At 36.3% G+C, this 17,556-nt stretch overlaps 1 protein-coding gene across 2 annotated transcripts; it reads right to left on the reverse strand.

The window, feature by feature from the left end:
* Nucleotides 1–316: 316 nt before the first annotated feature.
* Nucleotides 317–7,436, reverse strand: LOC122045600 (probable magnesium transporter NIPA8). Of its 2 annotated transcripts, none has more exons than XM_042605880.1 (14): nt 7,187–7,436; nt 3,347–3,636; nt 3,106–3,193; nt 2,945–3,006; nt 2,387–2,472; nt 2,229–2,302; nt 2,029–2,131; nt 1,766–1,891; nt 1,531–1,630; nt 1,333–1,452; nt 1,149–1,239; nt 1,025–1,088; nt 841–940; nt 317–751 (listed from the first exon to the last, which is right to left on the reverse strand). In XM_042605880.1, exons 2-14 carry the CDS (start codon nt 3,437–3,439, stop codon nt 536–538), a joined length of 1,323 nt encoding a protein of 440 aa, XP_042461814.1. In that variant the 5' UTR covers nt 3,440–3,636; nt 7,187–7,436; the 3' UTR covers nt 317–535. The 2 variants fall into 2 exon arrangements, with proteins under 2 accessions (XP_042461814.1, XP_042461813.1); XM_042605879.1 differs by having other exon boundaries at nt 3,347–3,643.
* Nucleotides 7,437–17,556: the final 10,120 nt, after the last annotated feature.

Genomic DNA, 17,556 nt, shown 5'->3' on the forward strand with positions numbered 1-17,556 from the left:
GCCATTGATGGCAAAGCAGCAACAAGAGAAGAATAATGAACCAATCTAACGAAAACTAGAGTAAAGAAGGCACTTTTGTTTGATTCATCAGCTACTACTTTCTGCGGAAGATAATATGCACCCAATATATGATAAGGTTGAAAACAATAAACGATGCTTCAACTTCAAAAGTTGTTCAACAACAAATTGTTTCAGTGTCAAGATTATACATTTCTCTGTCTTGTCGAGCAAATGACCACAGATACATGGGACGGCACAAAATCATGAACCCAAGCGGGGAAATACAAGCAAAAAGTTCATGGAACGCAAGGGAATGACAAAAATGTGTCAAAATGCTCATCTGTAAATCACATAATTGGTATATAATCTGAGGAATTGTCTGTGGATGTCAAATCAGTCATATAGTATAAACAACTTTGACAATCCAAGGTGTATTATATCTACATATTCATGGTACAAGGAAATAATCGAAAGAATAACCACCTTTTAAAGAAACAACAAAATTTACTTCAATTGGCAATCCATACCAGTAATGCTACGACAATAATGACCTTGTATCCTGCATTTCATCATCTATATCATCTTCTGTTCCAGAGTAGTTCTTTCCTGAGTTCCTTAGAGGAATGAACTTGCATCGATCAAAGAGAGTCGGTCGGAAACCTGTTGTTCTCGAAGCCAGCATAGGCATTACAAGTACTGAAGAAGCATTAATTGGCTCCTCGCCAAGACCCAGTGACAAAGAACCAGCAGCCTGAGAGAAGACTTGAAGATGGTAACAGAGAATCTCATAAATAATAATAATAATAATAATAATAAGTACTCATTTATTAGAATAAATACCTTTGCCTTCAACAAAATAGGTTTTGCTTTAGCAAACACTGTTTGCGCAAATGAACTCGTATCACTCACCTCAGTATCTTCTGTTGGTATTTTAGCAAATCTGCAGTAGGATACCAAATATTTGCCTAGCATGTAAAAAATCAGAATTTCCTTCCAATTGTTGACCATAATAAATTATATATACCTGTTCATATCAGCTGGAAACCCTTGAGCTGAAGTAGGCAAAGAGGAATCCTTTATTTCACTTCCTAGAATTGGTTGGCCAAGTCAGTTAGACTAATACTATGAATGAAAATAGATGTTTGTACCTTTTGAATCATCAGGTGCCAACAAAGAAATCCCAATGAATACAAGCGTAATCCCAACAAAAAACATAGTGACTCTTAATGTATCAAACACCTGCAACACCAATTTGAGTTAGTTTCATTGAATGAAGCAAATTAACTTCTATGTTGGACCAACAAAAACTGGATTACAAATACAAACGCTCACTTGATACTCCTGAAAATATACAAATCCTGTACAGATAGAGAAGAAGGTCCATGCAATCTGAAACATAGGAACAATGAGGATTGCATCAAAAAGAGACAATCCTTCATTCAACCTTGCCATCTGCAATTTATGGAAAAGAAAAATCACAAAACCTCCAACTAACAAAATAAATTCGTTTCAGCAAATTGACACCCTTACCCAAAATCCTGCTGTGCTAAAGAACAATAATAGCATACAGTACGTAAACCAGCTATGGAACTGATGATTGCTGCTCATGGTTAATCTTAGCATGTTAGACCTGGAAGAAGAGTTGATTATAAAACATGCAGGAACACGAAACATCTCAGCAAACCACAAGCAAAAACAGTTCAAGAAAGGCTGTGGCTAATCCTACTACTCAACAACTGAAAATCTATTCAAGAAGTCAGCTTACAATGATTTTGCAAATAACACTGAGCAGGAACCAATAGCACCAGAAACAGTGGCATAGGAAAATGGAAGCAGTGTGCGCCAGTAGGGACTATCATGGCCAGAAATCAAAACATGGGCTTCCCCTTTCCTGACATTTATAACCATTAGCAAAGCTACAATTTGCTGAAAAGAACATAAGGATAAGACCAACAAAAAAGCTGGCTCCTACAAACAGAAGGAAAAGCTGGATATAAGATGCTAATAAAATGGAATATTTATGACTACCTGTAAATATATTGATTGATGCCGACTATGAATAGTAAGGAAAGGCAATATAGAAGGAAAACTAAGCTGCAATACTTTGTGACCAACTGCTCTGGAGTGAATACTGAAAAAAAAGGTGAAATATTCTTTAGTATTGTACTTGCATACTCCACAAGCAAAAATGTAGTTTTAAGGAAATCAACAGATAGAAGTGGTGATACCAGGCGATTGATGATTTCCAAATGATACTAAGAAAATGTTCCCCAAAACAATAAAAGTTGTTGCTACCAAGACCCTACCAAAACAAATTTTCATGAACATATATCAGCATCGAATGAATTAATTCTTATTAAGCAGTTTCAATTATGAAATGACTTACTTGACTGACACTGTCTTTCTTAGCACAAAATAAGAAAATCCTATATTCGATACAAATTGAATTGATCCCAACGCTGCAAGAAGTGACTGCAATTACAGAACATGAAATAGCCTGCTCAGCAAAACAACAGATTGCATGGTTTATAGTTCCCAACCTTCCTTAAACAAGAACAAGACTTTTTGACCTGTGACTAGCTAGCATTGAAGTTGAAGAGGATTAACCTCTACTTTTCACATGATGAGGATACAAAAGAAGTTGAGGTTTTACTCCAAAAGAAACAAAAGCACTAAGAAGTGGATCAAGTTTTGTTTCTCCAAATCAATTTCTGATCATATACTGATAATAAAAAACCACTATGAAGACAAACTCATACAGAATAGAAATAGTTTGGAACTGTAAAGAATTTGGATCTGAACATTAACCCAAAACAGTGTTCACACATCCATAAGACCCATATATCAATACTTCTAAACATATTTAATTCAACCAAAATTGAGGAATAGGTCATCCTTAAAACACATGACTAGTTCATGTTAGAAGAATGACTCAAAACTTTACCTGGGCAGCATATGCAAAGGAGATGAAGTTAAGGCAGTTCCCGAAAGCAAACAAAAGAATACCTGTATTAGAAAATAAATCATTAGAATGGTTTAAATGTAATTCTTATAAGCACAAAACTGAAAAAAATAGTTAATTGTACAAGCATAAGTAAACATTACCAAATCGCCACATTTGGAAGTGTATGATTGATTTTGCATTAAGTTTGCTATTAGGTCCATCATTGCTAAGTATGGAGTACCTCTCTCGCTGAAAATATAGAGTTTCTTTAGAATATCAGCATTGAGTTGAAAGGAACAAAAATGTATGCAGTAATAAAATAAATCAGTCTTATATTAGAAGAAGAATAATCATGAAATGTCAGAGGATGAACAAAGCACAAATAAGCACATAAAGAAATACCTGATCATGACCCAGTTTCAAAAGGTTAGTCCCAAAATTTATAGCAATACTCCCAATTATGTTAATAAATGCTCCAATAACCCAATCGCCCATGGATCAAGAATGGTAAAGATCTACTGTTTGGTATGAATGTCAGATCATAATCTTTTTTGTGGTTGACCATCAGACATGGTTCTTATGGACAAACCCTTAAACAACCAAGCAATCATTTGCAATCTTTAGGCAAAGTCCTCTCAGCTCATATAGGAACTATAGCGATCTTAGATGAAGGAAGAAAGCTCTTTCAGCATCTGCAAACTATCAAAAGAAGTATTAACATTAGTTTCTAGATAAGTAAGCCTTGAGATGTGGAAATAGGATAATTACTGGTAGGGTCATGTCAAACATAATAACAAAGAACATCCATAAGAACAGATAATGATAAAAATCCAAGCTTCATAACCAAGAACTACAATTGGGAACAAAACAAATACTTAAAAATGTCAACAAGCAAAGCAGTTAAAAAGGCCACATATAAAGAAGGCTAAGGTGAGCTCATTCTTTTTTTTTCAAATTGACTAGACTATGGACTTTTACTTTGAGAATGAAGTCCTAATGGTTTCTTCCAAAGGGGGCTCCCCAAATGCTGTTATGGGCCAAGTGTTTCAATGGAAAACACATATGATGATAGGCATGCTTTTGGACTTGGGACTTGTGGGTCTCTTCATGGTATTATCTGCATGGGGAGCGAATCCATCACAATTTTACCATTTCATAAATGGTATCTTGTGGTAGAATTTGGTGATGGAACATTGCTGCTACCTTCGATATCTTAAAATGTTAATAGATGGGTCCTCTTTTATATAAGTGATAATATGATGACGATGATAATGGTAGTTAACATAAATAGAAAATGCATAGATGGTATTTGTATCACAGCAAATTGAGAAGATTAGAAGATCTCTCTTCAAAAAAAGGATGGTGGAAATATCTTCATTTTACATCAAACATAGATGATGAGTGTCAGAGACCAGATATTATGGAAAACTAAAGCAAGATTAAACAATAGGCTTGGCCCAAGATGATATGTATAACCTTTGACATGATGATTGGATATCTACAACCTAGTCACTAATTTCAGATTATTGCCTAACATCATATCAAATAACCTAAATGGTCTATAGATGATCTGCACATCTTACAGTATAACAGGATAACTACCAAAGAAATCACCAAATGATGTGCGCAGTTGATAATGATGCCTTTTTCAGTTTAAGAAAAAGCAACAAAAACAAGAGCAGGTCTATGGCAATCAAGGAAAGGAGTCTCGATGTTCATAACATCAATGCAAGGAGGAAGTGATACAAGACCATGATGCATGGAGAGGATGAGGGTCGTCAATGATGATGAAGGCTTGATGAAGAGCTAGAGATATGGAGGAAGAACAAGGGGTATGGGAGGGAGGAGGTTGGCATAGTCCAACACTAGCTCTCAAAAGGTTGAGATGAGGACCAGTGATGACTCTGAGTGATGATTCATATATTATGACAATTTATAGTGGAATAATTTGTTTTGTGACAACAGATGAGCACTCTTTTATAGTGGTGATAAAATAAAAATAATGGTAATTATTAAAAATGGAAAATAAATAGATTGTATATTGGTGAATGAAGAAAAAACATGAAAAATATCAAAAAATAACTAAAGATGAATCTGGAAGGAATCAAACCCAATCAAGGAGGATCATAGCAAACCAGGTAGGAGATATAAGAATAATCTTGAAGAGAAGTAATCACCTTCGAACATTATAATAACATGGAATTTGGGGTATCCTCTATTGGAGGAAATCTGTCAAGATCAGTCCAACCGGTTGAGTCCAGTCAGTCTGCTCTCGATAGATCAACAACTCAAATTAGTGGAGTGTTGATCTAGCAATGTGGATCATGATTTTACTTGTCACACCCCCTCGTATATGCTAGACATACTTCTACTTTTATTAGTACCAGACCAATATTGTTAGCTGTTGACTCACCCTTTTGGATGTCGATTCACCCTATTGGATAAGCTTATATTTAGGGATAAAAACTTTTAGGTTGAGGAAAGGCTTAACCCAATATTGTCCACTTGAAATAGGAGCGCTCTAATGGTGAACTTTCAAAGCCTTTGAACTCTTAAGAGAGTAAAGGAAGAGAGGAGCTCAAGAGGAGAGGTAGCAACTTAAGAGTGTTTTATGCAGCAGGAAAAGGAATCTATTTATATGAGTGAAGGTGGGCCTCGAATTATAAATAGACATTTTTAAGGGCTTTTCTACAAAAATCCTTAATTAATAGATATTATACATTTCCTGAGATTAGGTGACACCCACACGTGCACAGGATCAATTGAAGTGTTGTTTGTTGTTCATCTTACCTATAGTTCAACACCTCGTTGGTCAAAATACTTGTTTCCTATTCGGGATTAAGGCATGTTGCTGATCAGCTGGGATCCTCTGGACCGCAACCCCTGGTCCGCTCCTGGACCAGGAGTTACTAATAGGTGGGATCTCATGGACCCTACCTGTATAACAAGTGGGGTCCATGAATTCTCACCTATGAATGAAGTGGTCCATCCTTTGGACCGCACTTTGCGGTCCAGAGGATCCGGCCTCGTTGCTGATGTTGAGGGTCAGGCGAGCAACTACAGATATGCTGCATGCACCAGCAGGCATGTTGCATGCGATTTGAGCCGGTAAAGTTTTAATCATTTTAGAATAAATCCATGTAATTAATTAAATCCATTTGGGATTTTTAATTAATTAATTAAATCTGTTTAATTTTTAACCTTCCATTAGCTGCTCAATTTTCTGACCTTCTCTTATGATCCAAACTTTTAAGATTTATTTTCAGCTGATTACACATCTCATATTAGTCCTACAAGAATTACAATTTGCCAGTACATTTTTGCCCATGGACAACGATCATGTTCGAACCAATGCTTTCATTGATGAAATTGGATCAATCTTTCATTACCAAGAAGTTAGTTTGAACCAACTGCCCATGTCCCTGTTCATCCAATTGGTTAAGATAAGCAATTTCCAAGATCTAGCTAGTGTGGGGATAAGTGTCTCCCCTCATAAAGCATGGTAAAGAAGATCACCGATCTCTGGTTCAAGCAATTGTATCACTTCAAATTGAGACCTAGTTTCATGCTCATTCAGTCTCCTCTATTGCCATGATTCTTTTCCATAACTTGTTGGTCTGATTTAGACTAGTTTTATATTCTAAATTCCTTATACATCAATTATTACCATTGCTATCAAAGGAGCTCATGGCAACCCCATCGCATATTATAGCATGCTATATTTTTAGCCAATAATTGTACAGACTTTGTTAAAAAATTTGTTACGCTATGGGTAATTCAATTCTTCGTCTTAATGCCCACAAAGATGAACAGCAAGTTCAGCATAACTTTCTCCTCTTGAACAAAAACTCGTATTCATTATTCCTATTCAAAATTCGTGCCCTTAAAAAAGCAACAAGTACAAAACCAAACCCAATACCTAGCGTAAGCATAATCAATCTCTAGACACATAAAAGGCCATTGACAATGATCGTCTATGTGCATAATATATTCCCTGGAAAATGACTAAGATTACTGGTCCATTATCTCCCTGAAGGCTTTTATCTCAAGATAAGACCATCAGAGCAGATTCGTAGCTAAAAAACCTACGAGCGACCAATCAGAAAATACCTAATTTGTCCTCGCCGGACAGAAACCAATCAAAACCAGATCGATAATCTCTCACAATTAAAACAAGCAAGAAAGTTCGAATCGGATGCAACGATCTAGCTCAGCAGAGGAAAGGAAAGCACGCGGTGTTACCTCACGGGAAGATCGAGGAACTTCGACTCCAGCTACTACAGAGGCCCAAGCCAAATCGATAGATCGATTTGAACGGAGAGAGGAAGGAGATAAGTGCCCTAATTTTCCTTTTGTCGGGAGGAGGATGAGTGCACGGTCGTCGTAGCTTGGAGCGAGAGATTTGTTCGATGGGGGAAGGAACCCAATTTTTTTACCCTTTTCCCACCTTTTTCGGAGCATGAAGAGGAGAATTTGTGAACACTTAATATAGTAGTAACATATTTATTACAAAAAACATAAAATCATGGCGGCGAGTTCGTTGAGAGTCCGAAGCATCCTTCCTTTTTTGACTTCGATTCTCTATGACAGAACAACAGGAAGAACAACAGGAAATAGCGATCCTACCCAATGATATTTATGGTGACCAACTAAACACGCGTAGGATCTTGATACATGAGGATAACCAGAGACAGCCGATCCTATGTTTACTCCTCCATTTGTGTTTGTGTGATAATTCATAATTCACACGCAAAGGAGACGTACGCCTCTCTGGACACATAAGGGTGACGTCATCGTCTCCAGCTTGGGTGTGGTGCTGGGGGCGAACGTTTGGTGCGCAAGTGTTTGCTGTGCCTGTTTGGTAAATGTCTTCGTCAATTCAACGGCCTTTGTGGGCTCCTATCGATCGGGTTCAAGTTGAACGGTCCAACTTTGCGTTCAAACAAAGTAAACCGGTACTGGCTCCAGCGGCACCCGCCGTCGTCTCCGCGTCGCGTCTGGTGGAGATTTCTCTAGTTGGATTCGCTGGGCGTAAAGGCAGGGAAGAGACGCGAGTAGCTAGAATGCACCTATTTGGGTATAGTTAAAAAATAATGAGCATTTTTTTAAAAAAAAAAAGTGATCTTTATTTTATTTTATTTTATTTTTAAAAAGACATTCCAGATTTAAAAAAATATATTAAATGAATTTTTTAAAAAACAATTAAAAACCTTAGCTATTTTATCATGAAAATACTCCTTTTATCTCAAGTGTTATGGTAGTAGCTACAGTTAGATCGGGTTCATTGGGGATGAATAGTTGTAAATAAGAATTTAATTCTTCCTTATTTATAAAGACATACTAATTAATTAAAATAAATAATATAAAAAGTAAAATAAAAAAACTCAGATAATTTAATTAGATATAACTTGGGTGGTTGTTAATTTAAGACTTTGAAGCACTATCAATCTCCTTCTACAATAAGGTTGGAGGACGAAATACAAATTATAGGAAATGAAATACTGAGTGCATACATTACAACTAACTCTATGACATTATTTATAGTGCACTAGTCGAAATAACCATTTTGCTGGCATGACAATTATGAACGCTTCCATTGATCCAAGATGCTTCTAACGTTGAATTTTATCTCCACGACAATGGTCACTTTTTGATCTAGCGGCATCAGAGGCACCTTGGTTCGTCGAAGACACCTCAGTTGTATTGAGTTAAAATTCACTATTTATCCGCTCCGAAATAATTCCTAGGGTACCCACCTCTAGAGTTTGGCTTCCGAGGGCGTCTCAAGGCAACTGAGGTATCTCGAGCATCAGGGCACCACCAGTCAATGGAGGCGCCTAAGATGATCAACTTGAAAGTTGACCATCCAGTTCTTCACACGTTGGGTTATGGTTTAGTCGTTTGGAGTTGAACTCGCCCTAAACACAAGGCATCAAAAGGATCTAATTTAACTCGGTTGATCGACATCAAAATTAACCCGATGTACTTACAGCTACTAGTAGCTAACAACGTGTAATTGGTAGCTGCCACAACATTATTTTTTTTATTTTCAGTATTATTATTATAGTAGGTACGATTAGCTACTACAACTTGTAACACCTAATATAATATTATTATAGTATTGTAATAGATATTTAGTAGTTTTTACCCCGTGTTTTAAAATAACTTTGATTAATTTAAAATAATTTTAATAAAATTTAAAATAATTTTAATACAATTTAAATAATTTTGATTAAGTTAATAAAGAATATTTTAAAATTTAGGTTCAAAATGTTTTTGGATAATATCACGGATGAGATATTTTCTCCCGCGGGAATAAAGGATATTTTTTTTAATAAAATCATTGTCTTTTATTATTTTTTTTTTTAAAAAAAAAGAGGCGCCTGATTTGTGAAATTTGTAACATTCTTTTGATTTTTGTCATATTTTTTATGGCGTTCCTTGCTTAAAAAAATAATAAAAAGGGTTTATTCTATTGTTTTCTAATTTTAAATTATCATAATATATTTAAAATTATTATAACTAATTTCAATCAAATTATTTTAACGTTAATCAAAATTATTTAAGTATTAATTAAAAGTATTTCAATTTAATTAAAATTATTTCAATTTAATTAAAATTGATTAAATAATATTAGAGTAAAATTAATATAATTGGAGCAATTTTAGTTACAACTAATGTGAAACGATTTTAATTTAAATTGTTATAAACTAGAATAGTTGACCTAAAGTAGTCAGAGCTCTTTTGATCCAAATTAATCCATGTTGGAGTATATTTTTATTGGTATGGTTAGCACCAATAATAAACTTTGTATTTTGATTCATGATAAAAAAATTTAAAGTTAGACATTATGTGTTAAATATGAGTTAAGTATGTAGGTTATTTAATATGGAAAGCCCTCATGGATCTGGTAGACAAGACATTAGGCATCCGAAAGACCTAGTGGGTTAGGAGGATTTGACACTAGACAATGGTGTATTAGAAGGAACATATACCAGATAGAAGATCAGATGAGTTGATCTAGCAAAGTACTTGATGGGGTCAGTTGAACCAGACATCAAATAAGGAAAGTCCTGATAGGTTGATCAGACACAAAGCAAAAGTAGAAATCCAAACAAGTCAGTTAGACCAGATATTTGACAGGCAAGTAAGATAAGTTCTGGATATGTCTTTCATTCTGGGAGACAGTGAGAACTCATCCCAATCAGGTTGGGACAATCTTAGATATTGATCTGACTAAAGAAACCAACAGAGATTTCTGAGTTGAGATTAGAAAGTCTTAACTGTCAGACTCATTCATGCATAATTATGTTATTTCTAATTCTATTTTACAAAACCCTTATTATTACTCTTGCTGTGCTAACTTTATTTTACAGAAAAATAAAGTTTAAGTTGACTGAAGGGTTCGTTCAACTGAACAAATTGATTAATCGACCGATCCCAACTGATAGGCATAGATCATATCGAGATCAAGCAAAAAAGGAAATAAGTATTCAATCAATTGAACAAGGATTCAGTTGACCAAACACATTTGGTAACCGTAGATCAGATAAGATTAGATCGAGCAATAAAGGAAATAACAGGGCTTAGTCGACTCAATAGGGAGTCAATTGACCAAATATATTTGGTAAGCACATATCAGATAAGATCGGATCGAGCAGTAAAATGGAATTTAGATATTCAATTGACCGAATAGGGAGTCGGTCGACCAATAAAGGTTGATTTCATGAAAGATGCGATCTGGGTAGATAGTGAACTTAAATGTGAACAAGTGTTGATACGTCAAAGCTCTCCGATGACAAAATGTCAATTTATACATCTTCTTGTTGTCGATATTAATTTATATTATTGCATTTTATTCAATAGAGGTTTAGTAATTGTGTTACTATCCTCAAATCTTGTACACGTTTCCTCCTTCTCCGAAAGCTTTTCAAAGAGGAAAGTTTTAGTGGATTGCCGCCCATTCAGAAATAGTCCAAGGGATCATAGGTCTTGAAATAATAGTCGCTAGATTACAAATCAAGTAATCGACTATATTTTGTTTTAGTTTTCCACTGCAACTCTGTGATTGTTTTCATATAAAGTAAAAGAAAGATTTTCAATGAACGATATTCACCCCTTGACTGTATTTTTTAGTCCTACAATTGGTATCAAAGTTTGGACACTCTGAATAGATTTTATCACCTTTCAAGTTTTTTTTAACTTTCTTTCGTTTCCTTGAGCAATTTTTTTTTCTATTTGTTGCGCTACTTACCCAAGGCTTTAAAAGTCTTGGAATTCCTTTTAAGATGTTCTTTGCAAGAATAAAAAATTGCACAACAAGAAGGATTTAGTACTGCTCATCTACAACGCTTCAATGACAACAAGAAGAAGATTTTCTTCCTCTTCTAATTTTTAATGTCAAGCTTGATATGAAATGTAAAGGGGTTAAGGAATAATGCTTCTATTAGGAGATTACTTTATGTGAAGAAGTTACATCGTATTAATTTCATGGGGATCTTGGAGCCTTTTATTTCTCTTGATGCTAATTTTATTACTAAAAGGTTGGGTCTTTATGGTGTGATTTCAAATTGTTCTAGCAAAATTTGGTTTTGTATGATCATAATATAGTTTGTACTATGTTAAGTGGATCATGATTAGTTCATGCGTCTTAAACTTTGTTCTCCTATTTTTCCTATCTCCATTTTGGTGACTGTGGTATATGTGAAATGCAATAGAATTGAAAGAAGGATATTATGGGATGATGATGTATTGACTGTTAAGCCAGTTATGGATGAATATTGGTTGATTAGAGGCGATTTTAATGTAATTATTGGTCCTAATAAGCATTCAGCAGGTTCTCTAGCTAAGCCGGGTGTTACACATGAATTTAATAATTTTCTAATGTTGGCTAGACTTTTGGATGCTAGTTTTGTGGGAGATAGGTTTACATGGACAAATGGTAAAGTATGGAAGTGGTTGGATAGAATCTTGGTATCTCCATCTTGGAGTGGCCAAGAATATATGGTACAGGTGGAGCATTTGAGTAGGGCGGCTTTGGATCATTTCCCTTTGTTTATTCCTTTCCCTAGTTTCCAGTTGCTAATGGCCTCATTCAGGTTTCATAAAATATGGACCAAACACTAGAATTTCTCTCTTATGGTACGTTTGAATTGGATGCTACCATGTTCTAATTTTGGCCTTCAAAAGTTTTAAATTAAATTCAAGAGACTGAAGGCCCATTTGAAATGGTGGAATGTAGAGGTAATTGGAAATATTTTTAGGAATGTTAAGAAGGTTGAAGAGGTTTTTGAATTGGCAGAAAAGACTTTAGATCTTTCTCCTACTATGGAGAATAAAATATTGGTGCAATTTGCACTAACGGTCTAACTTAGGTTTTGATGAATGATAAGTGAGTTAAGTTAGGTATTTTTGTGATCTAAGTACTTTACCAAGTGTAAAAGAATTGACGGGTTTGAAAGATCTGACACCAAACTGAAATCTAGCTAGGTTCGCCGAACTGGATAACTAATGCGAAGTCCAGATAGGTCAATGGGTCGACCTGATATCTGGTAGAAAGTCCAGTTGGATCCGCGGAACCTGACAGCCTACAAAAGTCCAGTTGGGACTGTAGACCTGACAACTGATATGAAGACCTGGTGGCTCAAGAGGCTAGTCAACTAACTACAAGTTAGTAAGTGAAGGTAAGTCACTGGAGGAGAGTGACTCAGTGAGAATGCATCTCGATTGAGGGACAGTAGGCAATGGCCTAGTGTAGGTCCATTTCGGATCCCTAAACTAAGACTTTAACTAGATCCTAGTCTCGAGAAGACAGTGTCTAATTACTACTCAATATTATTGTGCTAACACTTGTCTTGCAGGTTGTTATTTGGTTTATTGGACTAACATGCTTTGCAAGGCAAGAAGAGTACAAAAAGCCTCGAGTGAATAGTACCTGTGGCGCTTTCAAACATTGGAAGGCACCTTGGCACTGTTCATAGAAGGCGTCTTCGATGCATGGAAGGCGCCTTCGCGAGATAAAGTTCAGATTTCATCAAAGATAAGGACCAGGCTATTCAAGATCAGACTTGTCTCATTGGAGGCGCCTTCAAGACCTTTGAAGGCGCCTTCCATGCTCAATAAAAGGACTGCTCACCCAAGCCTTCAAATAACTCACTTATACGAACATTTGTGCTTCCGATTGGACTTCCGAACGCTTCGGCTTCCTACTACAACTCTGCTACGACGCTACTACCATTGTCTACTACTAAGAAGTCACCCAAACACCAAGCTCAAGCCGACCATCTTCAAAAGAGTGTTTGGTAAATTTTCATTTGTATACTTAATTATTGCAAAAGGACAAGTACAGTGTATTACACCTGTTCCAAATTTTTTTTTACTCGATTTCCTCTTCCAAAGGTATTGGAAGAGGTATTTTAGTGGATTACCCATTGATAGGTCTGCGGGACCTGGGTCTTGGAGTAGGAGTCGCCGAAGACTCCAAATCAAGTAAAGCTGACCGTATCTGTTTCTATCTTCTTATTTACTCTGTTTAATTTCTGTGTTTTTCGGCTGCGCACTTTGTTTTAAAAATAAAAAAAATATTTATTTTTCAAAACCACATGATTCACCCCACCCCCTTCTCACGTGTAACTCGATCCAACAAGTGATATCAAAGCATGTTCTACTCTGAAATGATGCAACTACCAATCAAGCCAGGGGGAATTGTCTGATTTTCTTTTCTTTTTCAGTCTTTCGTATTCTATTTGAATCGGTAAAAGTTTACCTCTTCAAATAACCCTTTCTCGTTTGATTTTTACTCAAAGTTGGTACAACACCACTCGAGTTCCTCGATATATTTTTTTATTTTCTTAAAGTTTGCTAATCTAAGACCAAGTGTTGGTACCTTCCTCTAGTTTTCTATTTCAGTGATAAATGGCTCAAAACAAAGGATACAACACTGTTTGTCCACCCTTACTCAATGGGAATAATTTCTTATATTAGAAGAAGCGGATGAAAGTGTACCTAAAGACCGAATTCGACCAGTGGTTCAGCGTCACCAAAGGATACAAGTGTTGGAGCAGCAAGGCCGATAAGAGGAGGGTGAATTGCCTATAAAATAAAAACAAACCCTTTCTTCTTCTATTGACTTAGATTAGTAACACAAGTTAATTAATCAAAAAACAATTGATATAAAGAAATAACAACTTAAAAGTGTAGGTAAAATGCTAGGATTTACTTGGTTACAACCTAGATGGTTGTTAATCCAAGGGCTCATTAAAATTCTCCTTCGTTGAAAGCAGAGAAACCTTTTACACACGTTGATAGCTCAGAAATGACTAGGAATACAGAAGTTATTGTTTAGTTGTTGTATATTTCCTAGCTCCAGGGGCATTTTTATAGCTCATGGAAAATCTTATCTAAGGGTGGAAGGTGCCTTCAAGAGGGTTCAAGGTGCCTTTAATTAGTTAAGTTTTATCCATACGGAGATAAAACTTTATCTACACTAACAACTATCGGAAGGCACCTTTAAGGGCTGGAAGGCGCCTTCGTACTGTTCATCGAAGGCGCCTTTGAAGGTGCCTTCAGTACTATTCATAGAATGTGCCTTCAAAGCCTTTGAGGGCACCTTCAACGATGTTTATCTGGAAATGGTTAACTTCCTTTATTAACTATTTTTTGCTCTGTTCACTTGGTGATGCTTCGGCCATCCGAAATTGAGCTGTAAAATACGACACCCAAATTAATAATTATATAATAAGGTTATTGGAGAAATAGCCTTATTGGGTTTTTTTTTAATTTTTAGAAATTTTTCGGGATTTAAACGGAATTCGTATGACTCATTTTGAGGGGATGAAACGATGGGGCTGATGGAAGGCATGTTTGGAATACCTAACTTAAGTGGGAGTTGATTGAGAAATTGACTTACGGTTTAATGATTTAAACCTAAGTATACCGCCCGAGCCTTTTCTTTCCCCAATTTCGCTGAACCTTCTCATCTCCCCTGACAACTCCTCTGCCCGAACCCCCCCCCCCCCCTCTCCAGCGATTTCTCTCCCAGTGACACTGAGCCACCGCACTGTGGGCATTCCGATCGCGTCGACGCAGCTCAGCCCACCGTCGGTCGAGTCTCTCTCTCTCTCTCTCTCTCTCTCTCTCTCTCTCTCTCTCTCTCTGGCGGCGTGGAGCCTTTCTTCTCCCTTACCCTTCTCGCGATCGAGCTACAGCTGGGCGTCGAACTTGTGCCCTAGCTGCCTCTCGTGGATGTTGATCGCTCTCCTTATCATCGGATTCTTTTCGGATCAAGGAGATCCATTGCCCTAGCCATGATCTTGGAGGTAAGTGTTTAGATTTGGGTGTGGATTCGAGCATGTGGTCTTCTTCTTGGTTTAATTTGGGTGGTTTATTGGGAAGCAATGTCTGCGTTTAGGTTTCGGCCACCACAACTTCATTTGGGGATCGTTTCCTTCGTCAGATCTGCGATCAACACCGGTGATTGAAGTGGAAGAGGTAATGAGTGCTATTTTTCTTTCTGGATTCTTTAGTGACGAATAGTTTCTCTAGTTGAATTCTTGTTCTTCCCTCTTGGCCGATCAGTGTATCAAATAGGTTGGAAACAGTGGAATCTCTGTATGTTGATTGATCTGAAATTTTAACAGTGATTGAAGGGAAGTGTTTTGTTTAGTTTGCTGAAGATTCTATGGGATTGTTTGATCGGAAATGGTTAACAAGGATGGCAAGAGGTGCTAGGTTGGGTAATCCAAGGTTGTAAATGTAGATAAACCTAATCTAAAAATTTATTCTGTGATGTATAAGTTTGCTTCATGTTAGGTGATTATGGAAGGATTAGGGATAATTAAGGATCTAATGGGAATTTTGGTTATTGGATGGTTTAAGTTAGAGTGTAAATGGAATAAGGTTTTCTTAAAAGAAGGGAACAGTAACCATGGTTAGCGTTTCCTTTGGAATTAGTTATTTATTTGTGGGCAATTCATCTATTTGTAGTATATATATATATATTACATAATTTGTATATATATAACACAGGACCTTGATCGGAGATGAGCCGCGTGACGTGGGTGGTTCTGTTGATACGAGATATATCGAGGGGGATATTTCTTCTATGGCCTCTATGTAGTTTTTCTTGAACTTAGTGCATAGTTTTTATGTGATGGATTAGGTTGTTTTGTCTTATATCGTGTTCGTTTGTTGCTTTCCTTCTTGATACTTATGCTTGACCCTTGTAATGATCTATTTAATTCTTATACAGTCTGCACTTTAGTTATCTATACTCTGTTGTGTATTTACATGTAGAGTATGTGTAGTAGGGGATATTTCGTTGGCCGTGTTTTTATGCTAAGTATGCATTTGATGATGTGAATATACATAATTGATATAAGTTATAGAAGTTTCCTAGATGATTGTCCATTCGTATGTTGTGTATACATTTGTCTGATGTGGTGATTGGAGGAGTTGTGTTGATTGTATATTTGTTGTATATACACGTGTTTGGTGTGTTTTATTGGAGGATACATGTTGGTTGTACCTATATTTTGTGTATGTGTGTTTGTTGGGATTATTAGAGATTTTTGATTGATTATACCTATGTAGTTGTGTACATGTGTTTGATGGGATATGTGGAGGTATCATGACGATTATACTCATGCCATGGGGTACTTATGTGGATTTAGAGGTTGTATGGATGATGACGGTGTCTGTATCATGATTATATATATATATATATATATATATATATATATATATATATATATATATATATATATATATATATATATATATATATATTCATTCTGACGACCATTGTCTCCCTTGTGGTGTGAGAAATTCATCAGTCGTTTTGGTTTAGCGTCATACACTCGTCCACTCATGGGTAGTGATAGTTGGAGCAGTTGTCACTTGTCCTGTCGTGCCACCCGGTCACAAGGCTTGTGATATCCGACGTTGTGAGCAGTCAGGGACCCTGATGCTATGTAGTTAGATAACTACTAGTGGACTATCCGCCTCAACCACTCTATAGTGGGTTGGAGGGTAGTACAGTCGTCACGGACCCAAGACTCTCGGCCATATAGGGGTCGTGGTGTCTAGAGAGGTGGCGAGGGTGACCATGGAGCATGCATACGCATTTGCATATGATGCGTAGTGCATCTGTGGAGTTATATTTGCATACATTCCTAGTAGATACTAGTTGCATGTGATTGTGATGTGTTGCACTTGTTTGAGATATGATTGTTGCATATAAATGTCATGCTGCATATATGTCATTTATTATACTTCTATATGTTGTCGTATACATATTGCACAGGTATTGCGAGCAGATATGTTACTGAGCTAGTGAGTTTACTAATCATTGTACCATGTGTCATTTCTAGATTGGATATGTATTTATCATTATTTTACTTGTGGTTTATGTATTTTATATGTCAGCTATGATCGTTATACCATGTAGGATAGTCTGGTATTGGCAGTTGTGTATATTGGCTATGTTAGTATGATCATGTTCTTTATTACCTACTGAAATTGTATACCTTTGATCTCCATGTTTAGTTATGGACCATGCACTATTCTATCTATTACCCGCTGAGTGACCCGCACTCACCACCGCATATATACCT

The sequence above is a fragment of the Zingiber officinale genome, chromosome 2B (assembly GCF_018446385.1).
Source record: "Zingiber officinale cultivar Zhangliang chromosome 2B, Zo_v1.1, whole genome shotgun sequence".
In the NCBI taxonomy this organism is placed as follows: domain Eukaryota; kingdom Viridiplantae; phylum Streptophyta; class Magnoliopsida; order Zingiberales; family Zingiberaceae; genus Zingiber; species Zingiber officinale.

Bases quoted from the DNA above. Each gene is read 5' to 3' on its own strand.
- LOC122045600 (XM_042605880.1), bottom strand. From the start codon at position 3,439: ATGGGCGATTGGGTTATTGGAGCATTTATTAACATAATTGGGAGTATT. The intron at 2,132-2,228 runs GTATCACCACTT...CTTTTTTTTCAG, and splicing joins TGGAAATCATCAATCGCCTG to TATTCACTCCAGAGCAGTTG. The intron at 1,892-2,028 runs GTAGTCATAAAT...TATAAATGTCAG, and splicing joins ATCAATCAATATATTTACAG to GAAAGGGGAAGCCCATGTTT.